Source organism: Nestor notabilis, unplaced genomic scaffold, assembly GCF_000696875.1.
Source record: "Nestor notabilis isolate BGI_N333 unplaced genomic scaffold, ASM69687v1 scaffold16325, whole genome shotgun sequence".
Classification (NCBI taxonomy): domain Eukaryota; kingdom Metazoa; phylum Chordata; class Aves; order Psittaciformes; family Psittacidae; genus Nestor; species Nestor notabilis.
The window spans coordinates 11341-38779 of NW_009928471.1; the positions used below are offsets into that span (position 1 = coordinate 11341).

The 27439-nt window shown below is 51.1% G+C and overlaps 1 protein-coding gene across 1 annotated transcript in view; it reads left to right on the top strand.

Annotated features, from left to right (window-relative positions):
- JPH3 (junctophilin 3) overlaps positions 1 to 27439 on the top strand; it is a 54543-nt gene that overhangs the window by 11334 nt on the left and 15770 nt on the right. Inside the window, exons 2-3 of the mRNA XM_010014505.1 lie at positions 4235 to 5012; positions 25489 to 25613. Coding sequence (XP_010012807.1) covers positions 4235 to 5012; positions 25489 to 25613 — 903 coding nt within the window. The remainder of the gene's footprint in view (positions 1 to 4234; positions 5013 to 25488; positions 25614 to 27439) is intronic.

Consider the following 27439-nt stretch of genomic DNA (forward strand, 5'->3'; position numbering starts at 1 on the left):
TGAGATTTCTTGACTTGGCTGCCTGGTGCTCTGTTACCATCCATGACTTCCACCTAGCCCTACAGCCTGCCTGGATGGTGCTCCCCCTGACCATGTAACGGGTGCTGCATTTTCCCCAATACAATCACTCCACTGATCTCAAGCAATTAATGCTTCAGGAAGCATTTTGCAAGTATTGATAGTGGAGAAGGAGCTACAATGCAGAAATGGCTGTTGCATCGGTTATATTACCACAGGAGGTCACAAATTACCTACCTCAGGAGGATTTTCTTTCCATGTCCAAGGCTTTCCTGCCTGCTCTTTGTCCTTTTTGCTCAGTGTAAAAATGCCACATAGAAGTGGGATGGATATTTGTGGCACCTTGGAGGCAGCCTTAAGAGTGACCTGCATGGCTGGGGAGAAGAGCTTGGCACATTTTCTTCCCCATCAATTCTCCTCTATTGTGGTGCCTTTGCCTCTTTTCCATAGGGTGTTGGTGTGGGCACTGCAATCAGCTTGTGGCCATGATTGCAGTAGTGTTAGCTTGCTCCTTGCTTCCCGTCCCAATGGAGGCATGTTCCCCTCCTGCACACAGTTAAAAAAGGGCATCTGCTTCTCTGCCCAGACCCTGGGAGGTGGCTACATCTGCACTGAAGTCCTTGAGGGCCTCCATTCAGCACCTCAGCAGATCAGTCTGGGGACCTTTTGCATCAGATGTGCTCATCTCGCTACACCCAGCCCCATCCTAGGGTCCCATCTGCATGGGCTCCCATTGCCTGCTCCCTTTTCAGCTCCCAAGCAATGTAACAGCTATAGCTGTTCTATCCTGGAACGTAAAGTGTAAAATCATAAACCCCTGTCTTCTCCGCAGGGAGGAAGAGTCTCCCAGCTCCTTGTGAGATTCAGCTTTGTGCATATATCTGTGAATGTTAGGGGGCAGAGGTTAAGCTGAGCAGTGCAAGGGGAGGAGGTGGCAGAGCTTAGAAATGCAGATTGGGTGGCTCTGAGACCTTCCAGTATTCATGGCCGGATCCTGGGATATTTAGTGGTTTAAAATATAATGAAGTCAGATGAAGGAAGGAGTGCTGTTTGTGTAAGAAAAGATGGATGAAATGGAAGGAAGCTCTTCGATCTGCTGGTGGCTACGAAGGTGGCCAAACGTCTTGGTGACCATCAGGGAGGTGACTGTACTCTCCTAGGCAATTCCCAGAGGTAGTACGTGGTGCTGCCTCCGGCAGGGAAGCAATCAGAAAAGCAATACCACCTACAAAAGCACACTTGGGGTTTGGGTTTTTCTTTCTAATGGGAGTTGCTCCACGATGCCGAGAGGGAAGAAGCAGGACAGACTGGCTGGATGGAAGGAGTGTCTCCTCAAGCCGTTGCATCCTCTGCTTACCAAAATCACCCTTATCAAGGCGATGCAGAGGTTGCTTGGGGCATCTGTGCGATTCTAAGAGCAGGTTCTAGGGCCATGCAAGGATGACAGCTTCCAGGGCACCTCTGCCTTGCTGGAGGTACGCTGCAGCTGTAACCTGCTGTGACCAATTTGCTGCCTCTCTCCAGCTGAGATGCGTTGTCACGCTTGCTCCAACAGCGCTTTGTTCTGCTCTTTGCTGCTGCCTCTGGTTTTCAGCAAAGGGCTGTGGCTGCTTTACGGTGCTTTGGTTTAATCCATTGGGGTTTTTACCAGCCGCAGATTTGCTGGGGACAGAGAGGTCAAGGGACCAGCCAAGAGAAAGTGAGTCCAGGGCAGGCTGTGACAGATCTCGTACAGGACTTTTCCTCCCTGTCCTCTTGCCTACACTGGAGTCTTTCCCTGAAACCCATTGAATCCATCTCTAGGGGAAACAGGAGACTGAGCACAGTGTGAGGGCATCACAGCCATCTTTTGGGCTCCCTTTGCGGGGGTGCTTGGAGCCGGTGCTCTCATCCATCTGCTGCCCCCCAGATGCTCTGGGAAGGAGCCAGAAAGGGGAGTGACATGGTGCCAGGTCTGCAGGGGATCTATGGAGAGCTCAACGGTCTCTCCCCTGCCACAGAGACCATTTCTGGGTGCTGCTGGGCACGGGGAGCACTGTGAAGGCCGAGCATCGGTTGTTGCATGTTCCTGGGGACCCCAAAGTGGATTGCAGCGGGGCAAGCCAGGCTCACTGCTCACACCCAACCACAGGACATGTCTGATGTCTCCTCTGAGCTGTTTGCCAGCTGTATTGCCAGTTTTCCCCCATCCTTCACCCTGGCAGCACTGCCAACACCTCCTCACCCTGCCCTGCCGGTGCCTTCCATAATCCCGGTGCTCTGCCTCCCTCCCCAGTTCTAATCCTATAAACCCTCGGTAAATCCTGCCCACCTGGCCCTGCCTCTCCATGTCTCCTCTCCAAGGCAGTCTTTGTGGGGTCCCCCAGCTTGGGGCTGGCATTGTTTTGGGGTGCACAAGGCTGTCACTCAGAAAACATAGCAACCTGGGGGCATTGCTTGCATCGGAGGACCGGGAAAGATGCCCAAGCTCCAGGAGGTTTGTGCAAAGCACTGGCAGCTACTCAGTAAGACAGATGATGCACCCAAAAATGCACCCCAAAATCTGCCCAGGTGCTGGTTTTCTGTGCTCAGGGTGAGCTGCTACAGCCTGTACCCATCTCCAGAGCTACCACTGAGCCCCAGGCACTGGGCAATAGAAACCCTAAGACAGCCCTGGAGGTGGGATCGGGAGGAGAAATGAAGCGGAGCAAAAGGATGGGTAGCTGTAGGGCTGGGATCACTCCCTGCAGCCAGAGCAGGGTTCATCTGGGCTGGGGGTGGGCATGGGCAGCACAGCCTGTTTTAACCATCCTTTCTGCTGGGCTGTTGGAAAATGTTGTGAGGGAAACACTGCAGCAAAGCAGCTGGATATTAGGGAACAATATTTTTGCAGCCAAAAGAGCTGGCTGAGGTGGAACCAATGGGTTGATCGTGTCTACAAATCACAGCCTTATTGCTGAGGGCAAAGAGCATCTTGTGCAGAGAGGGGATGGGAAGACTGTATCAGGCTGAGCTGGTGGTTGTCATCCAGGCTGGTTTCATCTGGGCTGTTTTGGTTGGATTCACGCAGGGTTCACTATTTCAGCATGTCTGTTTTAAGACTCCTTTGGTGTGCGGGAACAGGGCTGGCACGAAGGGAGGTCCCGATGCTGCAAGGTGCTGCCTGTGCCTGTCCTGGTGTTGCCAGCCTTGACTGGGAAGCAGGAGGGCAGCCCAGGGCTAGGACCAGCCACAGCATTCCAGCAGCAGCAGTGCCAGGGACGGAGCCGTACCCAGGCTCATCCTTCTGCCCCACAAGGGCTTAGGTGGACAGCAAATCATAGGATCACAGACTGGTTTAGGTTGGAAAGGACCTTAAGATCACCTAGTTCCAACCCCCCCCCGCCGCAGGCAGGGACACCTCCCAGTGCTGCATCTTGAGCTAGTCGAGAAAAGATTAAGCCATCCTAAGAATAAAAAAAAGCCACACAGTTCAACCAGCTGGGATGGAATGTGAAAGTGTGCCAGCCGCTGAGCTCCAGGAGGGGAAGGGATTATAAACCCCAGGGAAGATCACCACCGGACATTTCGGCGCATGGGGCAGGCGTTACACTCCCATTGCACTTCCTGGGCTGGGTGGGTTCCTTATGCCTCCATTCGCACTGTTGAAGTGAGGTCTCGTGTGTGTTTCATCCCATTAATGACCAGTTAAGCAGCTCCAGTAAGTGCCTACACAAATGTAGGAGTTCAAACAGGGTCACATTTCCAAGGAGAATAACCAAATGGGTCTCTCCCCATGAAGCCTTTATGTCTATAGAGCAGCTCCCTTCTGCTACGTGCCAGATGAAAGGCACTATGTATATAAATAAATGCATTGTAATATACCACCCGCTTTGATCACTGCCGGCAGCATGGGCAGGGTTGGAGTCTGCTTCCGGATAATGATTCCTCTACCTCATTTCCCCACTCCTTTCCCTTTCAAATTAGGGTCAATTCCTCAAAGCACCACTCCCTGCTTGGTGATGCCTTGGCTGGTTTCTAATATTTCCATGCTGCAGCTGGAGTGCAAGCCTTCAATCCATCCAAGATACTGTATTTCCCTCCCACAATGTGACATTACAGTCCTTGTCATGGAGATGGGACTGGGATCCAGAGCCGCACTTTGCTGCTCCCACTAACCAAGGGCTTGCAGAGCAGCTTTATGCCATTAGGATGCCATGCCATCAAGCCCCTGTTTGCTTTTGTCTCCTTTTCCCAGGGACATACCAGGGCCAGTGGGTTGGAGGGATGCGCCAGGGTTACGGCGTCCGGCAGAGCGTTCCCTACGGCATGGCTGCGGTTATCAGGTCACCCCTGAGGACATCCATCAACTCCCTGCGCAGCGAGCACACCAATGGCACGGCGCTGCACCCCGACTCCTCGCCGGCGGTGGCCGGCAGCCCTGCCGTCTCCCGGGGTGGCTTCGTCCTCATGGCCCATAGTGATGCTGAGATCCTCAAGAGCAAGAAGAAGGGCATCTTCCGGCGGTCGCTGCTGAGCGGGCTCAAGCTCCGTAAGTCTGAGTCCAAGAGCTCCTTGGCCAGCCAGCGGAGCAAGCAGAGCTCTTTCCGGAGCGAAGCCGGAATGAGCACGGTCAGCTCCACCGCCAGCGACATCAACTCCACCATCAGCCTGGGTGAGGGCGAAGCCGAGCTCTCCGTCATCGAAGACGACATCGATGCCACCACCACTGAGATCTACGTCGGCGAGTGGAAGAATGACAAGAGATCGGGCTTTGGGGTGAGCCAGCGCTCGGATGGGCTGAAGTACGAGGGAGAATGGGCCAACAACAAGCGCCATGGCTACGGCTGCATGACCTTCCCTGACGGCACCAAGGAGGAGGGCAAGTACAAGCAGAACATCTTGGTCAGCGGCAAGAGGAAGAACCTCATCCCACTGCGGGCCAGCAAGATCCGTGAGAAGGTGGATCGGGCCATCGAGGCAGCTGAGCGGGCGGCCACCATCGCCAAGCAGAAAGCGGAGATCGCGGCATCCAGGTAAGGTGGTCCCCATCCCAGTGTGGTGTCTGAGCAAGGGTCAAGCCCCAGTGGCTGTGGTTTGATGGGAGAATTGGGAATAGACTTTCTGCAGTAGTGGGATGTTTTAGGGAAGCTGCTGGAGGCAGGCAAGCGCTGCAGTGCTGGCTGGACCGTAAAGCAGGAGCAGGCAGCATCCTGGAAAGCCAGGATGCTGGGCTTGTCCAGGTCTCATGGGTGGTGGTCATAATGGGGTGAACTCAAGCTGATTTGTCCTCCTACTAATTCCAAGTGGGCTGTGGATGCACAGTCTTCCCAACCCAGCCAGCAGGACCATGCAGAGTCGCCCAGAATGGTGCAGCCTCTGCACTTGTGGGTAACAATGTGGTGCTCACAAGCTGATAGCTGTCACTTAGGAGCTACTGGGTTATTTATTCCATTTCCCCCTAGTGTCTGTAATAAGCAGGATGATACCCTTACCAGAAATGCTTCTGAGATGCTGTTTGCCTGTATCCTCTCTCTGACTTATAGCCAAGAGGAACCATCCCAAGGCTGGCCTGTGCTGGGAGGATTCCCAGCTATTTCTGTTCCCAAAAGAGGTTTTGAGTGGAAAAGCAGTCAAATCACTGGCTGCAGCTGATGCCTGGGGAGGGTTTGCCCTGCCTAAGGCTCAGCTAGAAAGAAGAAGATCTGGGTGCCCAAATAACCCCTACAGGCCTCAAGAAGCCCCTTCCTCCCCAGGCTGGCTGTGGCCATCATGGAACTGCTCAATGGTTCAGGGCAGGGACATGATATGTCTGAAAGTGAGCAGGAGGGAGCAGGGGAAAGGAGTCATGTCTGATTTAGGTTGAAATAGGGTCCAACTCCCAGCGCAAAGCAGGGACACCTCAAGCACCTTCTAGCTGGCTCCCAAAACGTGCCTGGCTTTTCATGACTTGCAGCAAGCTCCTAGCAAGAGCTGAGCCGAGGAGAAAAGGCTGCTCTGTCAAATTCAGGGCTCTTTGGAGATGATTATTAGAACGTGGTCATTCCTTTCTGTTTTATGAGCAAGTGCTACATATAGCAGCCAGGCTGGGAAAAAAGGGCTGGTGTTAGGGGAAAAACCCAGGTACCTCTTCAGTCTCCTGTGCTGGATTAGTTGTTGTGTCTGAATCATTTGTATGCAGCGTCACACTTGAAATCTTTATCAGTATGTCTACTGATGACTTATCTGCAATATAAATGAGACTCCCAGGCCTGTTTTGGGAGCATATTTGGGCTTGATGGTGTTTTTGAGCTGATGTTGTACCACATTGTTGTCAAAGCTTTGGAAAAGAAAAGAAATCCCACTAGGTTGCCAGGTAGGAAACAGACTGCAGAGCAGCGGAAAGCCCAGATCTTTCCCTGTCATCTGGGGATGTGAATGCCTCAGTACAAAGGCAAAAAAAAAGAGCTCTAGTCTGCTGTGGGATGCCAGGTCTAAGAACCTGAGCATCCTCTATCCCCAGGTGGTGATGGTCCTGGAACGCCACAAGAGTGGGAGCTGGAAGAGATATGACCCCTCCCCATGTTGAAAAAGCTTAATGAGCTCCTGGCATATGATGTTCCACCTTCTAATTATGAGAGAGAATGAAAAACGTCAAATCAGATAGGGATGCCAGGGCACTAATACCTTCCTCCCCTGTACCAGCTGGGATAATATGGTCCTGAGCTCTGCTGGACAGCAGCAGCAGTGCTGGGAGGGAGGATGCATCCTGTAATCACACATGTGCATGGAGGAGGAGAAGAGGTGTGGGATTTGGGGATCGCACAGAGGACCCTCTCAGTCGCCAGTGAAGATGCAAAGAAGTAGATGAATGGGAGCACACGGCTTCGAGGATACTGTCAGAAACTAACCTGGTCCCACCAGCAACCTGACATCTCCATCCTGCAGCCCAGCTCCCTCCACTGCATGTGCTCAGTCTTAACTCGTCTGTCCTTGACACATGGAAGACAGCAAGTGCTGGGAACCCAGGGCCTGGCTCTTTTTGTGGCACAGCCATCGCCTCCGGTGCAGGAAGGCTGCTGGTGTGCTGAAAAGCCCTTTATTGATCTGATGCACAAACGGACTCCAACGTGACGTGCACTGTGCATTAGTGCTGGGTTACCAACCATGGATGACATCCGTCCTGGGAACTTTGGCTGCTGTGTTTTATGCTGGGGCCCCAAATCCTAGCTACAGAGAGCCAAACTGTTCAGCTACAGCCAGGCAGGACCTCAGGAGTTAGGCTGTGCTGAACCCAGGACATGGAGTCATGGGGTAGGTGGGATTAGGTGGGTGAATAGGCTTAGCCCCAAGGTCTTGGACAGTGTCTTGGGCTTGCAATTTGGTTGCACGCAGGAGAGGCCCAAGGACCACAACCTGCCAGTCTGAAACCTGTGATCCTTCAGCTCAAACTCTTTCCTCTTGGGAGGGCTTTTGCAGAGACAGTCTCTTGGTATGCAGAACCAGAAGAAAGCAAGCTTTTACAAACCTAGATCCAGCTAGAAAGGCTTCCATATCATCATCCAATTAACTTTAAAGCTTCTAAATGAATAAACACTCCCCTGCAGTGCCCACACCAAGTTGCATCGTCCAAATGGAAAGAAATGAACAACGTAGGCAGTGGGTGCATTGGTGGAGGAGTCCTGATGCTTGTTTTGGTGGCTTTGGGGCTTAGAGGTACAATATTCCTGTCTAATACCACCATGAGCTCTGGCTTACCAGCACCTGGGGATTTCATAACAGCACTGGTGTGTGGTTGTGTATGTGCGTGCATATGTGTGTATTCTTTTCTGTCTAATACTAAGGCTGAGTTCAGTGTACAGCCTTTCCCTTGGTGGGGGAAAATATGTGCCCACCCACGTATTTCATTAGATTTGTAAGATTTCAGTATTTCTGAGAACTCTGCCGCTCTGTCAGATTTGGTTGGAATTGGCCAACACGTTCAAAAGTTATTAGTGTGGGAGTGATGGCATATAGATATATAAACAGCACAATCACATAAGTAAGCCCCATTTCCTGAGGAAAGTAGGCTAAAAACACAGTGTACTGGATGAATCTTCAGTACAGTATGTAAAGTAAATTGGATTCTTAAAGTTGTTTTTGTCTGCACACTGTACAGTATTATCTGTGACACAGGAAAATAAGCTCATTTAGGGAATATTTTTTAGGTTCAGTAGATGATTCTTCTAAGTTTTCTTTGATATAATTGAAATGAAAGAACACTTTCTTTCCTCTTGTATCTCCCAGTTGCTGTGAAGTAGTTTGTGTAAAGTCAATGGGCTAGAAAGGCTGTGAATCAGATCTGAAAAACTGCCATTGAGATCAACTGTGGGTTTTCCGAGGGAGCCAAGGGGGAAGACCTTTTTCAGCCTGTCTAAAATGAGGGTTCAAAGTGTACTTTTCGTGCTGTGGGGTGCTTAATTCCCCTCTCAGATCAGCCAAGAGCCATCATTCTTTCTGCTGCTACCCTGGAAGGACAAAGGATGCACTGGAGACACCAGCTCCCGTCTCCTTAGTGCCAGCATTGGTACCTAGGGCAAGATGTCCATAGCCTCTGGTGTGCCACAGTTAACTAAAATATAGTATCCAGGCAAGAGAGGTGGGCCAGAAAGCTACCCCCTTGGCTTTCAGCACAGCCACCAGCCATGGAGGGTAGATGCATGTGGGGCATAGGGGAGAGCTCAGGACCGACTCCAGCTCTCAGCAGCAGATGATGGTAGTTTCCATGCAAGGCAGACAGACTCTAATTCTCTCCAGGGTTTCCTTCTGCACCATAGTTCAAGGTTTTGTAATTAGTGGCTGCACTACTTATGAGAGGCAGGGCCATCACCAGTGCTAGGGCTGGAAGTCCCAAACACAGGTGGCATCTGGCAAGCACTCAGCACAAGCTTCATGGGACCCTGTAGTTCAGCATCTTAAATAACAGCACCTCAGAGCAGCCAATGACCTAGCACCCCGGAGGGGATGCTGCTTTCAGGTTAGTCCTAAGTAACACACTTCCAGGCGTAATTACAGCTGAGCCGTTCACCAATGATGAGAAAATATAATTAAGCTCAATAGTCTCAGGAGGAGCCAGGCTACAGATTAGTACAGTGTCATTCAACTTCAGAAGGGAAAACTGGAGAAAAAAAGGAAAAGGAAGTGACTAAGGGCAACCTGGCAGTGAGGGCAGGTAGGGGAAAATGTTTGGACTCAGCATGGATGCTCCTTTAGGATGCTGCAGTGAGGGAAAAGCATTCATCTGTGTTTGAAGCACGATGGGGAACAGGGAGGCAAGAAAAGCCCTGGAGAGCTGAGCAGCAAAGTGTGGAAGGTTGTTTGAGCCAAACAGATATTTTCTTCAGAAAAATGTAAAAGCAGACCAGGCAAAACCCACAGAAAAGAACAGATTCTGCAGCTCTGTTCACAAACATTATAAGTTGCTGTAATGTCACTACCGGCAGTACACCGAGCCATGATAATGCTGCTTAATGCTCTCTCAGGCCTGTGCCTGCAGCTTTGCAATTGTACTTAGCTGCATTTGATTTAAAGTTTCTGCTGGCTTTTCTGATGCCTGGGGGAGGTGGCTGCGGGGCTCCCACATTAGTCTCAGCCTAATCCCTGCCTCGTGCTGCCAGCAGGGCTTTTGCTGTGGATGGAGGTGGGAAGGAGGAGGAGGGATGTGGGTTAAGGGGAACACTGTGGCCCCAAAGGGTTTTGTGTGCCCTTCCTCAGGGTCGCAGGGACAAGCCAGCAGCGGACTGAGGCCAAAGTGGGTCACAGCGGAACTGGCTGTGGGGATGGTGCTGAACGGATGCTTTAGGGATAAGACCACGTGTGTCAGGGCCTCCCACTGCCTTGTCCAGCCCTTCTCTGGGCACCTCTGGAGGCAGTTCCTCTACTTATGTTCCCTCAGAGAAGCACTGCCTCTTTCCCCACTGAGGCCATGCAAACCAGCTGGGGCCTGGGGCTCTGCAGGCATCATTAGCTGTGGACCAGTGGGGCCACTGATGGCATCACCTGGTACCTGCTGGCTCTCATGCGGGGAGAGTTTGAACCCTCCATCCCTTCCCAGTCTCTCCACCCTTTCCTTGAGGGGTGCAATCATAGGAAAACACAGATGGAAGGGATGGAGGTGACTCAAGGGCTGAGATTAGCTGGGGCAGGAGGTAATTCTCTTCATGGCAGCATTTTCTTTTTCCTTTGTGCTCTCTCTCCCCAAAACCATCCCCTGTGCAATGCGGAGAGGAGCAAAGTCCAGGGCTGGCAGCCTCCAGCAGGCTTTACCATTGACACGGAGCTGAGCTGCGGCACAGCACACTGGCTTTCATGTTATTCCTCCCATCCCAGTGCCGCTGTCAGCTGGGATAGCACAGGCACATCTGACTCATTGCAAGCACAATTTCCACCTCTGGTTCAGGACACTTGAGGAACAGCGGATGCCATCCCGGAGCATCGCATCCTTACCCGTGACCAGCTCTTGCGGGACCTGCTGTCTGCACTGTGACTGTTTAAGTCCTCCTGCAATACCAGTGTAATAACTTCCTGCTCAGACAGGATTTACAGCATTAAGCTTTTTTGTGGCCATGTCAAAAGTCAGGACTAGATGGCACGCTCATGCCAGGGCAGCTCTGTATATCCCCGACTGCCACCCCGCTGCCTGCGCTGCGATGCAAGGCTAGAGGGACACATCCGTGCACGGATATGAACAGGCTGGAAAATTAAGTGCCTTTCATAGGAATGATGCTTTACAAAATAATCCAACTGGAAAAACCTCAGCAGGGTCTTTTTTTAGCTTCTAAAAGAGCAGCTTAGTGTGGTTTTGCTAGCCCTTCTCCTTTCATTGCTTTCCCATCCTTCGACCATGACTCCCAACTTGGCAGCTCCCACTGCCTTCCCTCTCTGATGAGCCAAATATGAGCTAAACCACCCTGGCTCCATGACCCAGGTGTGTGACTTGCATTCGTATCATCATTTCCAACATTGCTGGGTCCTGATTAAATAACATGGGCAGGGCAGAGATCCACAGCCTGTTAGATTCACTGTGGTCCCAGGCGGATCTGCTCCCTGTGCTCATCGGGGAAGATCTCTGAAATCCACACAGTCTTGGCAGACACATCTTGTGTTGCAGCAGGCCTGCAGCAAAGTGCAGCTGGAGAGGATGGTTTTGCCATAGAATGAAGCAGGAGAAGGGTTGCGGGATGCGGGAGGAAGCAACTGTGGCACAGCTGGGATAGGAGAGCTGTGCCGGTGCTGGAGCGTGATCGCTTTGTCAGTGGGACCAGATGGAAACAGGCAGGGATGGCACCATCCAGCAGCACGGCAGGAGGGACGGGAGGGTGATTCACGCCTGGCAGGCACTGCTTCCATTGGAAGGGGCTGCCCTGGAGAGCTGGGTGGGAGGTGAGGGGCAGCGTGGAGGCCAAGGGGGAGGCTGCTGCCTCCTCCTCCTCCTCCTCTTCCTCCACTTCCTCCTTCTTTCCGGCATCACACAGCAGCCCATCGCAGCCCAGATCATCTGCTTGGTTTCTGATCCAAGCCTTTTACCAGCTTAGCACACGGGCTGAGCAGCCAGCACTGCTGTCCTGCTGCAGAATCAGCCCTTCCTGGGAGGTGGTGCAGGATGATTTCAGCCCCCTGAGCAGTGTTAGATCCCCACCACTAACACAACAACCTCCTGCCCACCCTGCCTGCCTGCATAACACAGGGAAGAGGGAATGAGCTGAAGAAGAGGATGGTGAAGCCTCTTCTTCACACTGCTGCCCACTTTTGGGTGAAGCAGCTCTTCATCAGATGGGGCGGGGGGGAAGGAAAAGCCAACAGCAGCAACAAAAATCCAGCCCCTGATTTTCCTTTCTGCTGCTTTTCAATGAGCAGAAGCTGCAGTGTTGCTTTTCTCAGCGATCTTTGGGAGGAAAGGGACAAATCCTCCCACAGCCTTCGCAGCTGCCTGGCTCACAGCCCCATCGCTCTCCTCCATCCTCATCCTCACCCTCCACAGGGTACACAGAGACTGGTGGAGGTACACCCAAACCTGGCAGGCCCAAGGACTAAACGCAGAGGATGCTGACTGTAGCATCCCATCCCCTTGCTGCTGTGTCCCACCACCCTAACCCCCCTGGCCTCGTCGGTGGGAGCTGTTGTGCCATGTCCCTGCATGCTCCCATGCTGCACCCCAGCAATACTGCACCCCGGAGCTTTGATTGCAGAGGAGAGATGAGGGGAAGGTTTAGGGTCCCTGCGCTACAGTTATGCTACTTCACAGAGGAGCCCTGTGTGGTTTTCCCCTCTTCTACCTCTCCCTTTTTGGGTTTCCTCCCATGCGTTCCTGACAACTGTGCTGCTCCCCCCCCAACCCACCCTCCTGCTTCACTACAGCAACAGCCCCAACACCCCTGTGCTCCTGTTCCCCCTGAAGCCCCTTCCTCTCTGGAGAGAGGCAAAAGCAGTATCAGGAGGAAAACCGAGATGAAAATTCAGAATGGAGCAAAAATACTGAGTATTTTCCTGGCTGATGTTCATAAGCATCGCTTCCTGCCGCAGCCAGAGATTGGGATGCTGGGGGGGAACAGCACTGCTATGGTGGGACTTCATCCCATAGTGCTTCTCAGTTTGAAAAGCCTCAGGCAGTGAGGTTTCTGTTGCCTCCTCCATGCAGGACAAATAACAAGCTGTCCTGGCTTCCTAATCCAGGAAGTTAAAGGATTTGACCATAGACCCTGCTAAGCAAATTTCCCCCTGAAAATCCCAGGGAGATTTAACCCATGGATCTGACTGATTATCCCCTTAGAGTTGTGACTAAGAAAGTTTCCAGTACTCCAGGATGCCGGACACCCTGAAAACCGATGGCAGCAGCAACGTGGCCGTGCCTGGTGCTCAGCCCACCATCCGGTTAGACCTCCTATTCAATCTTAGCCCACCTCTGTCCCCCCCTTTCAATAGTGGGCAGCAGCACTTTCCTGCCTGCTTGATACAGCCATGGCCTGAATCCACCCCATTCCTGTGTGTCACTCTCCAGGGAAATGGCAGGTTATTCAGGAACTGTTGGTTTTCCTGGTTCGTCATCAGGAGCAGCCCACATGGGAGATGGGTGGGCTCTTTACCAGCAGCACCATCTCCTGTTTGTGGACCTTGACAGCAGAAGGGAGCATGGGACCAGGCCCTATAGCTTTGCTAAACTCATTCTGTCCAATTAAAGCACGTCTGGTATCCATCCCCAAAACAAAACCTGCTGGAGGTAGTGAACCCAAGCAACGTTGGGTCAGTGGGCACCCTGACATGAAGCATCCTTGTAAGCCTCAATGGCTCAGTGATGCCACCCTGAACCCGGAGCAGCAGTTCCTCAGGGTTGGATTGCCTTATGGAGAAGAAATACAATTGTGAGCTCAAAGCTGGACACCATGGTCATAAGGGCTGCCCCACAGCCACCCCACTATCAGGCAGGCACAGCCTGTCCCATCCAACACAGCAAGATCCCTGGGGAGCTTCAAACAGCCATGGCGGGTGGCAGCTCTTCCCAACCCTTTGGTCCTGGGGATAAATCCTCCAGAAAGGTGATGTCAGAGACAAAAGCCAGGGATGAGGCACTTTTCCAAGGGGAGAGGGAAGGGGCAGGAGTGGCGCAGGGGCTGGTAGCCCTCCAGCAAACCCGAGTTAGATACATGGCCTCTCTGGGGAAACAGGCTGCAGTCTTCTCTTCGTTATGTGGCTGTGTCTCTGTCTGCTCTGCCTCTCATCACCATAGCACGGAGGTGAAGCATAAATAATTAAAAGCCCAGATTCTCTCCTGGCAGAGCTGGGCTCGGGTCCCTTCCCCTGTTGTGCTGCTGGCTGCTTAAGTGGAAATTTTCACAGGCTTTGCCTTGAAGGCAGCACAGACCTGCAAACCCAGCACTGTCTGCTGGCCTCGGGGCACATCAGCATTTGGGGACCAGCAAACTCACCCACTGCTCCAGCAGGTCCCCAGCAGCAGCATCCCCTCCAGGGGATACCACAGGGTGCTTGGGGTGCACTGGGGTGAGCAGCACCCATAGCTGAGAGTCAAACTGGGTGCAGACAAGCAATGGGTCGGAGTGGGCAAACCCCACTGCAGACCCAGCAGCTTGTGCATGGCCTCCCAGCTTGAGGAGCGGGATATTTGGGGGTGCTGGCTGGCTTTTGGGTTCCTGATGCTCAAAACCCCCTGGGTGACAGGGAACAGAAGACCATGAGGCAGTGGAGATGAGGGATGAGGGAAGCAGCTCCTTTGGGTGGGCTCTGAAGTTTGAGGCAGACAGGAGCTGCTCGTTGCTGTAGCAATGGGATGATATATATTTCTTCCCCCCCACCCCATTCATCAGGGCTGCAGCCAGCTCTCACACTGCAGAGGGGTCTGCCTACCTCTGTCTGGCTGTCCAGGGCACCCTCAGCCCTTTTCCCTCTTGCCTGCACCCACTGGGTGCAGGGGACCGGGTGATGTGTGCCACAGGACCAGGTTAGCCCCAGGCAGTGCTCAACACGACAACAAATACCATCGAACACTCTTGTCCCCTCCATCATTCCCCATGGGGACCAGAGCTCCAGAAAGCAGTGACAGCAGCCTGGCATGGAGCATATTTCTGCAGCATTTTAGCATCTGATGTTTCTTTTATTAGGGCTGGTTTGGCGGATGCTGTTTGCAGCTGAGATTGCTGTGTAGGTCTACATCCAACCCAACTCTGCTCAGCTGGCTGCACCAGGGGGTGGCCGTACCCTGGGTCTGGGGCACAGCCAAGCAGGGTCCTTGTCCCCACTCAGCAGCTTCCAGGACGGTGTAAAGAAATGGGGTTAAGAGGGTGCTGTCTGCAGCATGCTTTCCATGGGGAACATTTTTGCTCTGGGTATAGAATTTTCTCATCATTCCTGAGGGTTCTTGGTGGGTAGCTGGATGTGGTAGCCTTGGATGGAGATGATGCTGCTGTGTCCTGCACATGGCTGTCTCCAACCAGCCACTTTGGGGCCAGTTGCACATTACAGCAGAGAAGAGCTTCCCCATTATCACTAAGTCCATCCTGGTAAGGCTGAATGTGGCAAGAGGTGCATGAAGTGGTGCTCACCACTAGCATCTCACTCCAGGCAGGGAATCAGCTTCATCCTATCTGTGTGGAGCAAGGCATGGATGTATTTGCTTTCCAAGCATCTTTTAGGGCCCTAGTGGTTGGTTTTCCGTCATTCAGAGGACTAGACCATTTTAACACATCCCTTAGACTGTTGTCACATCACCCCCACAGTGCTGGAGGTAGCAAGGTCCCAGAGGGCAAGGCTGGATACCAACCACCTCTCCTCTGACAGCTTGGAGAGCATCCATCAGTGCTCCTGAGGCCATTTCAGCTCTGTGCCTTTGCCTGAGTCCAGACTGTGCTGGAACTACAACCCTAAGTTCAGATGAATGCACTTATCATTGAGTCTGGATGTGGGTTGTTTTTTGCAGTTTGCTCCCAAATGGGGTGGGTTTTGCTGTTGGGTGTTGGCTGTTTAAAACAGTGCCTGGCCAGAGGTATGTCATGGATCATCCCTCTCCATCAGCCCATCACCAGGGGAAAGGAGGACGATGAGCTCAACGTTACTCTGCTTCTTTAGGGCCTTTGTGGCTCCAGCAGCAGAAAAAACATTGCCTGGAAAGTTTGTTTGCCAAATGTCTGTTTTGCTTGAGGTGACCAAAACTTGGAAACTTCCAGAGTGTTTAAGCCAAAACCCAGACAGGGCAAAGGGTTAGGAAAGGGAAAAAAGACTTTTTCTTACAGTTCTGTTGTGTTTTGCTTCAGAATTTGTTTTGATTCCTTCTTTCTTAGGCATCAAAATGAAACTGAAGTTAAATCAACAGATCTGCTTCGCTTGTCTCTCATTGCCTCCCTCACCTGGAGTTTTTCATTTGAGCTCCCCAGATTCTCTTACGCTGAGCACTTTTCTTTTGGCTGTAGAAAAAAGTCCCTAATGATTCCCAAAGAGCCAGGCAATGCCAATGGCTCTTCAAAGGGATTTGAGGGCTTCCCAGAGGGCAGACAAGAGGCTCCCTTTGCTCCCTTTGCTCCCTTTGACCATGACCTGGTTGAGTTTCTCTGTGCTTCATTTTTCCCCTTTGGCACTCAGGTTTCCAACCCACTCTTCATCCCATGCATGGCATCAGCCAGGTGAGGAAGTCAGTGTGAAAAATGAGGAGGAATGGGCTGGTTTTGGGACCCTTCTAGTGATGGAGGCCAGGGTCGGGATGCTGATGGTCCGCCAAATCCTCCACCTTTCAACCTGCAGCCTGGGGAGGGTCATGGCAGGAGGAAGTACCTGGTGTCCACACTGAGCCAGGCCTTTTCTAACAGCCTTCACCCATCCCACAAAGGATGCCCCAGGTTTGTAGGTGGACGGGGGTAATCATGTCCCAGTTGTGTCTATACCCTCCTCTCCTCACTAAATCCATGAGGATGGGTAATGTTACACCAAGCCACCTACCCAGACCCACCACCATCAAGCTTCCCACCAAACCTCTGGTGTTTCCCTGACCTAACAAGCAGGGATGGGCTCACGAGGGTTTTGGCAGGGCCACGTTCGGAGCCAGCCTTGCCCGGAGACAGGGTGATGCAACCAGAATGCAGGATCCAGCCTGAAGTCATTACAGTCAGCAGCATGTACAGCCAAACTCAGTGCTACACATGTCCACGCAGGCTGAGTTATGGCTGCTTTGGGAGCTCTAACTTGGCCTGTTATACATCTGAAAATCTCCACCTGAATGCAGCATTGATGTAGGGCTTTTCTGTTACTCTGTTTTTGCATGGAATACAGAAGGTATAGATCTGCAGTGTGAGGATGATACATCCCTGCCCAGGTTCCTTGGAGATTTTGTGCCTCCGCTTGTTTTAACTTGTGCTTTTCTCCTTTCCTTTTTTCCTTTTCCAAGGGTTGTCAGTGGTTTCTTCCAACCTGTTTTGCCTCCTGCCTGGAAGTGGCAGGCTCGTTTGTAATGCGCTATTTTTTGCACAGGGTTAGAGAAGCATTTGTGGAGTGGTTGTGCCTTTGGGATGTGTGCGGGGAGGGCTGTCTGCTGGCACTCTGCAAGAGCAGGAGATGAAAAGGGGGACGTTAGCATTTCCCATTCCCTTTATGTACATTTTCCATTATGTACATGACAATTATCTAGTAAAATCATGGCAACCTGCCCCATCCGAAACATGACAGCTGGAGAACAGGCAGCATCCCCCTTGCTCATTCATTTCCCTTCCTTGAAGCTAGCTCTTCCCAAACCCTGCTCTAAGCAGGTTCCTGCAGGTTTTGCATCACCATCCATCACTTTCCAGAAGATAACAATGCTCCCAATTCAAAAGGAAAGAGGAAAACTCCATCCCCACAGCTGGAGTTTGCTCTTGGTGCTTCCATGTCCGATTTGGAAGAAGGAGCTGTTCCAAGGGGAGGCTCCCTGCCCCACTGCTGCCCATCACTGCTGTGCTTGAGCCAGCAAAGTGCCAGGTCTTGAGTGAGACCAAGCCTGCCTCTGTTGGTCGGTCTGGTTGGGACAGCGACATCAAAGCTGTCCTTTTCCAAAGCAAAGCCCATCTCCTGCATGATGGCCTGGGCTGTCAGGCACTGAAGCAGCAGGATGGGCAGGTACTGCCTGGACACATCGCTCACCTGCATCCTCCCTAGCTCCATTACAAGTGACAGATGGCAGGAGATGAGACTCCCTCTCCAGATGTTAATTTTCTTGTGAGCTGTAAATAACCTCTCAGGGCAGCTTGTGCATCATCTCTGGTGCAAAAAACCCATCAGCTTCGCTCTTGCTGGTGGGCAAAAAATTAAAGGGAAGGGAACCCATCAGGAAGGAAATGTATGGATCTGTCAGGCTCTGCTTATTCTGCACATCCTGTGGCCAGAGAGAGATGCTGGCAGCATCCTGAAACAGTGGCAGATGTGCCTTTGGGTACCAGCTCCACCTGGCTCAGCCCTTTGAAGTCGATGGAGTTTGATTTCCTTGTACCAAAGCTGGCATTTTGTGTTTAGCAACAACAGGGATAAAATAAACAAATCCGAGCAGCCCCATGACTGATGCAATAAGGCAAGCTGGAGAGGATCATGGCATTATGGTCCTTAGGCTGCTCTCATCCTTCTCCACCAGGAAGAACCCAGCTCAGGTTCCCAGGGGATACATGGGGATGGGAGCAGCCAAGACAGTCACAATGCAGCTTGCTTTGGCTGTGGTTTGGGCCACGTTTCTCCCAGGATTTTGGGGATGTGATATTTGATTGTGGTCCACCCTTGTCCCCCATGTCACCATGACTTTGCACTGTTACATGCAAAGCCATGATACAGTTCTTCAGCAAAACTCTTTTTGCCCGCTTAAAGGCAAGGCACAAGACAGAAGGACACAGCCTGGGATATTTTTTTCCCCCTTACTCAAATTAAAACCATGATATTTCAATTCAAACCAGCAAATGATGCCTTGGTGAATTTGCTTTACATTTGTAAGCTCAGAAAATATAAAGGTAGAGAAGAATCTGGCACAGGTGCCTGGAGCAACAAGCTAAATGGAAACTGGCTCCATCCCTGTTTCCATGAATTTTGGAGACCTCCTGCCTGTCTCGTCCCAGCCGGGCCATGGGCACCTGCTCTCCTCAAGGTTTCCCAACTGGCTTGGGAATCATTTCCCATTAATTTCCCAGTGCAAAACCACAGGAAAACCCAGATTTGGGCTTTTAACCGCAACAGTTTCCATGCTTCTCTGTATTTTGCTTTCTTGGGCAGTAGCAGACAAACTGATTGAGGTATAATTTTTTTTCAGAATTAAAAGGTTCGACTTTATTTTTTCTTTTTTAATTCACAACTTTTCTGCTGAAATGTGACTTTCAGAACAATATTCCAGAGCCTGCAAGAACCACTCCCTCTGCCCTCCAGCCATTCCCAACCCTTCCCTCTTTCTGTCTCTTTAATGGGAGGTTTCCCACTCTTCCTCACAGTCCTCATTCCTCCCCGCTGGTACACAGAATGGTGTGGTCCATCCTCCCTTCCCAAAATCTACATCCAGAGCTGGGAAGCCTGGCTGCGGGTGCGGGGAAGCCAGGCTTTCTCTTTGCTATGCACAGCACCCGCTTTCTGTCTGGCTGCAAAGAGCCGGAGCAGACTTTTTTGGCTGCATTACGTCATGTCAGAGGTCACATTAGCTGCTTTTCTCTCTTGATTAAGAATTCTAGCAGTGGGGGGGGGTGGTGGTGGAGGGAAAAGCAGACAGAGGAAGCAGGCAAGGCAGATATGCCTGCAATAAGCAGGTAAATGGGAATTTATGCACAGATAGCTAATTGGTGTGTCTAATATTCCACCCCCTGAGTACTGGCACTGTATTACTGCCTTCACAAATCACTCAAGGCAAGCCTAGTGCAATAACAACGAAGCCAGGAGAGCTGTGAAAAGAGTCAAGCTGGAATTAGGAGTGGGTTTTATCAGGGCAATAAATGCCTGATAGGGAAAATAACAAACTGGTTGTTAATTGCTGCCATCTCCCCACTCCCTGAGGCAAACGTCTAGACGGAAACTGGCCCTTGGTCATGCCAACCCCAGCCCGTGCAGTCAGGTTATTGCACCGGTCTTTTGGGGGCAGAAAGGTGCTGGGATGAAGGATGCTGTGCTCAACGAAGGCTGCAGAGCCAAAGGCCATGCCAGGGGCACAGGAGGGAGGATGGGTGCTGCAGCTCTACCCTGAATCAGAGATGATCCCACAGAGGCAGAAGCCAGACAGTCTGAAGCAGCTATTATTAATAATTCAGTCCCAATTTGTCCCATCTAGGAGAGCATGAAGACCAGCCAAGGCTCCCCTCCTTGCAGGCAGGGTTTGAGATACTGCCCTAAGCAGGCAGAGCCTCTGGTGCTGGTTGCAGCTATTGATCCTATGCCAGCAGGGTTTGGAGCTGGAAACGCCTCTCCTTCGCTGCAGGGTGTGGAGCGATCGGACAGCCTTGGGAGAGGGATGCAACAGGAAAGCTCCCGTTCCGCCTTCAGCTCTGGGGTTTGTTTACCAGTATCGATCACTTGGGGACTTTCGCTTCTTGTTTCTTGGTGAATCTCAGCTTGATGCAATTAGAGCTGGATCCTGCTCTCCGCTGTGCCAGTGAGAGCATGAAATAACCCCTGGTGAGTCAACACACTTGAAGGATTCACGCTCACGGAAGCCTGGATTTTGCACATGGGGTGGTTGGACTGAAAAGCTCCTTTTCCTCACCTCATCTGGCCATCTCAAAGTGCATCCCAACACTTCCCTGTGCACCCCAGAGCAGCCACTGCTGCAAAACAGAGCAGGACTTGCATGGCAGAGCAAAGCACCAGGTCTTAAATGCTCTGCAAATGCTCTCTCTGAATTCTTTCTGAAGTATTTTCTTCCAGCCAGGGTATGTTTTAATTGAATTTTGCCATTTGAAAAATACATGAACCTCTGTAATGGAGGCAGAAAACACTTCTCCTATAGGAAGATAAAGATGCGCTTAAAAAATACAAAACAAAAAGCTGCCTGATTACATATTGACCTGAGAGACAAAGTGAATTGGATGGAGCCAGCCTGGTCCCTTAGGAAAACTTGAGGCTGTTCATTATGTCCCAGGATGAGCTCACTGGCTGGTTAACTCCATCCTCACCACTCGTGAGTGCCTACAAGCTAGCAGTGCTTACCTGCTGAAGTGAAGGCTTCAATGGAGACAGCACATGGCTGGTTTGCAGGTTTGCCATGAAAATATGAACCTCAGGGTTTTCTCTTATACAGTAGGAAGAGTTTAAAAAGCTGTGAAGAAGAAGGATTTAACAATAATTTTAATAATTTTCGTTTGATCTCTTAATTTCTAAGGTCTGGACTGTTAGATCAGCCTGTCCCTCACTCCTGGCCCTCCATCTGAGCTAAGAAATGGAAAACAAGTGGAAGAAGTCAGTGAATGCCTTTGTAGATACCAGGGGCTTGGGGTTTTTTGGTCTCCCTTGTGGGAGGGTTGATTTGTAGATGTAGAGGCAATATAGAAAAGATTAAGACCTAATAGTCCCTCTGAAATCAGCGCGGTACTGAGCAAAGGGTTTAGTGCTTGTTGTGATCTCCCGTGTGCTCCTGTTGAGGAGCTGGGACTATGTGGAGAGCTCAGGGGAGGATTCCATCAGCTCTTGTAATGGGATGGAGGAGAGCTGGAGATCTCCATCCCTGCAGCAGGATCCTGACAGTAAAGCAGCACTTTCATACTTCCCTATCAAGCCTAAATCCCACCAAGGAAGGGATCCCTCAGCTTAGCTTGGAGTTCTCAGGGGCATCATTGAAACAAGGAGCCTGCTTACAAGAGAACTTAAATGCCCCAGCAAGAGCTGCCATGTGAATTTTGGAAAACAGACCTTCTTTTCCAGAAATTTTGCCCAAATGATGCTGTTTCACATTTAAACCACCAGTAATGTAGATTTCCTCCCAAGGCCAGGACATAGCTTCCTTTGGTCCCAAACATGCTTTTGCTCAGAGTCTGATACCTACTTTTTATTGAGGAAGAGTGTGTTTTCCATACAGGAATGCAATAAAGGACTAAGGATAGCAAGTCCTTCATCTGCTTCCAGCTCACCCATCACTGCACTCAAACAAAGCTGGAGGGAGGAGACGGACTCAGAAATGAAACAGGTTTCCTGTGACACCAAGTACCATCCCTGCAGTTACAGATGTCACATTTACAACTCTCAGACAGACCCATCTCTGTCCAGGAATGTTTCTGGTGTTCTAATTGCTCTGACTTCCAGCCTTATTGTTAAGCAGTTTGTCCCCCTTGTTCCCCTGCCAAAGCGGTCCATTACCCGAAACACCACTCAGGCTTTGCCTGGTTTTAATTTTGCTTCCTGTTTTTCCTGAAACCATCAGGTGCCACAGATTTTGCTGAGAGTTCCCCCCTTTTTGGCTAAACTGGCCCCAAGCATTGGATTTGCAGCAGAAGCCCTTGCGCCAGCTCCTCATTCGCGCAAAGCCAGGCCAGAGTCACTGTTGGCGTTCCTAAAAAGCCAAATTCTTCTTGCAAATCAGGTTATTCCAGCTTCTTGTAGATTAACTGGATCTGATAAAGTTGGCATTATGAGCTGCTCGGAGGTATTATCCCTTCCCTTGTCAGTTCTGGCCAAACCACAAGAGATCTGCAAAGAAATCTGGTGGTGCTTTTTGCCTGCCTCCTGCCAGCTCTTCTTGCCAGCTGGACCACTTGCCCGGTCATCCTCCTGAAGTCAGCTTGGCAAAAAATTCATAACTAAAATATTCCAAGCCAGATCCAACATGGAGTCTGTGCTCAGACCAAAACCAGACCCTTGGGCCTTGAGATCTACAAACCACCCCTTGACATCACTGCTGAGGCTCTTCCCAGCCCCATCCTTCGTAAGACACCCTCCCCTAGATCAGTTGGATAGTGATGTGCACTAAACATGATGTAGAGGTTGTAACCATCCTTAAAAGTCCCTCTGTGCTTGGGTGTGCTGATGCTCAGAGAGCTTCAGACATCTCCACACCCCAGGATGTGTCTCTCCTTCTCCCCTGCTCATCCAGCAGTGGCAGAAGGAACCCAGACGAGAGCCTTTGAGATATGCAACTTTTCATCACCTTTCATGAGCTCAGATAAGACAAGAGGGGCACTGTGCTCTTGAAAATAACACCATTTGTCCAGTGGGCTCATCACAGGATGGAGGACACTAAGGAGAGGTAACTAAGGAGAGATGCAAGAGGATCTGTTTAATTCCTCCCACCTCTGAGTATCCCCAGCCTCCTCCTCCAGCTGTGATGAATCCATAGGGAAGGATCCAGCCTTATTTTGTGGTTTCCAGGATGGCGTTTCAGTCCAGCAAAGATTTATGGCATGAGAAGAGTGATTAGATTGAGCCTTATCTATGTGTTGTGGGGGGTTTCCACTTTACAAGGAAATAAACTCAAACAGTTAACTGGGGAATTAAGATTTAGCGCAGGCTATGAGCAGCAGGCATGTATAGAGGAGACAGCTGTTAAATTTAGAATGTGACAAAGTCATGCAAGTACTAACTGGATTACTTGCATTTATTTGGGAATACTTGTGTCTTTTATTATGCAACGTATAGATCACCATAATTCTGCTTTTCACTCCGACGGCGCGTCTCCTTCAAGCATCTTAGAGAGCATTACAAACAATTAAGCCTGCTGTGACTCTGTGCAGTGCTCAGCGTTACATCCGCTTTGTGGGTATCGAGTATGTTTTAGATTGGAGATGGCTTAATTAATGTGATTGATTTTTAACTCTTTCTGCACCAAAGCCGTAAGTTGCTGCTGTTCCTGGACTGGTCTTGGAGTCCACAGAGATGAACTGGTCCAGAAGTCTCTGGACTGAGTTTTCCAGGGGTGCAAATCCATTCATCCCCTAGGAATGGTGATTTTGACCCAGGGAATGTGATTTTGGCCCATTTTGCTGAAAAAAAAGGGAGGTGATGAATGCTGGAGAGGGGAGCGTGGCCTGGGTGGTGGCTACATGTATGCTTTTCCAGCATAACCTCCCACTCTGCAGACACCTTCGTGTGCCCCCAGGACCCTTAGAAGTGGCACAAGCTGCTTTTCAGTACTTCCAGCCTCCTTCCCTGCTAAGAAGTGACAGATAACTGCTCCGGTTGCATCTTTGGGGAGGAGTTAAGGGAGGCACCATTTAATCTTGCCTGCTGAGTTTGGTCCAGACACTCTTAGATGTTATTAATCCTTTGTACCAGGCCAGCAGGGACCAGCAGCCTACTCTATCAATGTGCTGCAGTATGGGAGGAACAGTCCCTTCCCTGAGCAGTTTTCAGTCCAAGGAGATGGCAGAGGGATAAATGGATGGACGATCTTTGGGAGCTGACATCCAGACCACTGAGAAGCTCCTGTGGAAGATGCCAGCCAAGGTTTTAACAACCTTGGAGAGTCAACATCTTGATTTTAAGCCTCAGGTGGCACCTCCTTGGCACCGGGGTGCTTCGCACTGACCACATTTGTGCCAAAACCAGGAGCAGTTCACGCCTCCTCTCCCAGCACTTTGCTGCACTGAGCATCCCTGATCTTCCTGGATGAACTGAACCAAGATACCTGCCAGGGAATGGGGCTATAAACATGATTGTCCACTCCTCCAGCCCAGCATGAGTGTTGGGCAGAGTGAGTACTGGACCCAGGGTGGGTATAAAAAGCATTTAAACCCAGTTTTGGGCTGCATCTGTCATAGAGGACCTGCAGGACCTGCAACAGCATTACCACATCCCTGCCGCCACCTTCAATAGTTGTGGGAATAGGTTGTCTCTGTTCCCTCAGCTACTCCAAAGCAGGCAATTTATATACATAAAGCCCTTATTAGAGCAAAGACAACTTGTCAGCACTTGAAAACAGTTGACAGGTTGACTCCGGGAGCAGGGACCAGGCGTCTTGCCCAGGCTCAAAGAGGTGACAGCACACAGGCGACGCACACCCGGCTCCGTATCCGCGGCTTGTGCCGCACGATGCAACGGCAGGCACATTACTAGCCCTATTTTCCATTTATAGGAGGCTGTCAGAAATGGCACTCCTCTCCGAGCAGATGTCGAAAAATTAAAGGGAATTCAGAGAGTGACAGAGAGAAAAAAAATGATTAAAGGAGATGGAGGGCCTGATTTTGGAGGGAAAAGAAATCAGCGGAGCTATTTATAACGCTGCCTGCACAAGGGTGGGTAGGAACAGGCATTTATAAAGTGCCTCGATAGCTCAGCTAAGCGGAAGGGGCAAACCAGACTTCAAAGGTTGTTTGCAGGAGCACTGCAAGGGGCCCGGATAAGAGGATGTAGATCCTAAATGATGGAACACTGTCCAACATGAGTGTCCGGGGAATTGCTGGTAATGGGTGAGTGCAGGGGACAGTCACACATCCAGATGAAAAACAATGTCCTGGTAACAGAATCACTGAATCACTGAGTCACAGAATCAATAGGGTTGGAAGCGAACTCTGGAGATCATATAGTCCAGCCTCTCTGCCAAGCTGTGTTAAGGGGTGGTAGAGGCGGTACTCGTGGCAAGACCCCACTCCTACCTCTGCTCTTGGTGACAAACCCCACTTGTATTTACACCCAGCATCTTATGCAAAATGTGGTGGGGGTGGAAATCTCCGCTTTTTCATCCCAAACAATTTTTTTGCTGTTGTTAAAAAGCAACCAACAACAGACTAAAATTCAGGTCTTCGGGCCCAGGGGCTCGCTTACAGAGATTGTCAGGACAGGATTCCCTGCAGAGGGATTACATGGAGGTGACCGGCTTGCTTTGGGGTAATGCATCCCCAGGGGAGCATCCTGCCCCTATTTCCACACAACCTAGGTGATTTTCAGGCTGAGAAGCAGCTCACAAACATGTTGTTGTTTTAACATCACTAGTTACAATGAGCCCCAGCTACGGCTGGTGAATCCTCCACTGCAGGGAGTTGGAGCAAAGGGGTTTCATGGGGGGAGTTTGCGTTTCTCCGTGCCTTGATCTGCAGAGGGAAGCTGCCTAACGCGGTCCTTGTCTCTCTGGTTGCCTTGCAGGACCTCTCACTCCCGGGCCAAGGCAGAGGCGGCTGTGACAGCGGCGCAGAAAGCGCAGGAGGAAGCGCGGATCGCCAGGATCACTGCCAAAGAGTTTTCGCCTTCCTTCCAGCACAGGGAGAACGGTCAGTGCATGTCCCTGTGCCGGCCGGACCCATGAACGTGGCTTTAGTCCCATGTCACTCTCTGCCCTCCTCAGCCTTCAGAGACCCAAAACCCCCAGAAATGACTCAAGGCACCCTCAGTCTGTGCCTGCAGCCCCCGGTCCTCAAAGGGACTCTTTGGGGTGGGAAACTGCCCCAAGACAGCAGTTTTCAGGGGTTTTAGCACAAGGCTTTCGATATCCAGCACTTCCACCCTGTGCAGTCCTGTTGTTACAGAGATCTCCTCTTTTCACACCAAAATACGCTCATTTAATTTGTAGTCTTTGATGGCTGCACAGAAAAAAACCCAACAAGAGCTCTGAAAGCAAAATGAGAAGGCAAACGATCTCAGAGGTGGTAACTGATTTTACCCCCATGGCTTTTGTGGTTCATGATTTCCCATGCACTGATAGTTAATCCTTCACTTGAGCATGCAAATCAGTTGCAAAGGTGTTGGGGAAATGTGTGTTTGAGGTTTGCCTGGTGGCTCTTCCTTCCGTCCATCATCTTTGATATTTCTTGTTGGTTTGGCCTAATTTTTGGTCATCGACAGGAGGCTCAGGGTCAGGAAGGGCTCAGGGAGGAGGAAGCTAAAGCAAAGTCATGGTCAGATGGGGGTCTGCAGTCAGTGGGTACATGGGCTGGATTCACCCCAAAAAGGCTGTGCCTATCCAGGAGCGAGAGGGGCTGCTGCAAGTGGGAGTGGAAAGCTCCAAGTCCCTACAGCAATGATTAACATAGTAATTAATCTATGTGAATGGCTTTATTCAGAAGTTTTCCTGCACCAAACCCTCATTAGGAGGCGTCTATCATTATTTTCTCCCCCTTCCAGCTCTCTAACTGAAGATTACTCATTCGGTTTAATTGCTCAAGGGCCTGGTGCTGGTGACTCATGTTGGTGCCATTCCCCAAGGCCAGGGAAAAGGGCTCATTGCATCCTTTGGACCAGCCAGCCCATGCACAAGTCCTCACCTCACCGCAGAGGCTGCGTAGGGTGGCTGGGAGCATCCCACGGCTCAGCAGCGATGAGCCAGACAGGGGCTGAGGTCTGGTTCCAGCCAGGAACCTGCCTGAGCTGGGTGGAGGAGGTGGAAAACCCTCCTCCAGGACATGGGTAGATGCAGATGGGCATTTGGGGGTGCTTGAGCATCCCCCCGGCAGAGGATGCAGAGCCCTTTGCAGCTCTCTGCTTGCTGGTAGAAAGCAGAGCTCTGTTCAAACACCACTTGGCATTTCTCCTCCTGCAGAGGTCCAATTTGTATATGAAGATCTGAGCTTTTTCACAGGGCTGGATGGTCCCAGGGGCTTCTTCAGCCCTGAAATATTCCTCATCTCCATTTCTTCTTGCCAAGAGACTTTTTGCTGGTTTTAAATCACCTCTTGAAAAGATATTTTTAGGTAATACATTTTTTACTAGCTTCTAGATGGGGACATGGTGCTTGACTTGTGCTGGGGCTTGTGTTTCTGGTGCTCACGTCTGGGTGGGTTGTGTGTGAGTGAAGTGAGGGGGGGAAGGAGTTTCCGCTTAGAGCACATTAAAAAACAAACACACCGTCCAAGACAAGTTGGGAAACCTGGGAGCATCCGAGACCTACTCAGGCAGATAATAGCTGCGAGCAGCCACATCACCCCACAGACCCCGTAACCTCAGGCTGGGGGAGCTGCAGCAGGGACAGGGTGAGCCACCACCACACTGCATTGCCTTGCAGGGGCTGCATATGCCCACCTTGTGCAGTACTGCAGGCACAACCTGCCAGCCGGTTGCTCAGCATCATGGGTGCTGGATGTGCCTCTCTTGCACAGGGTCA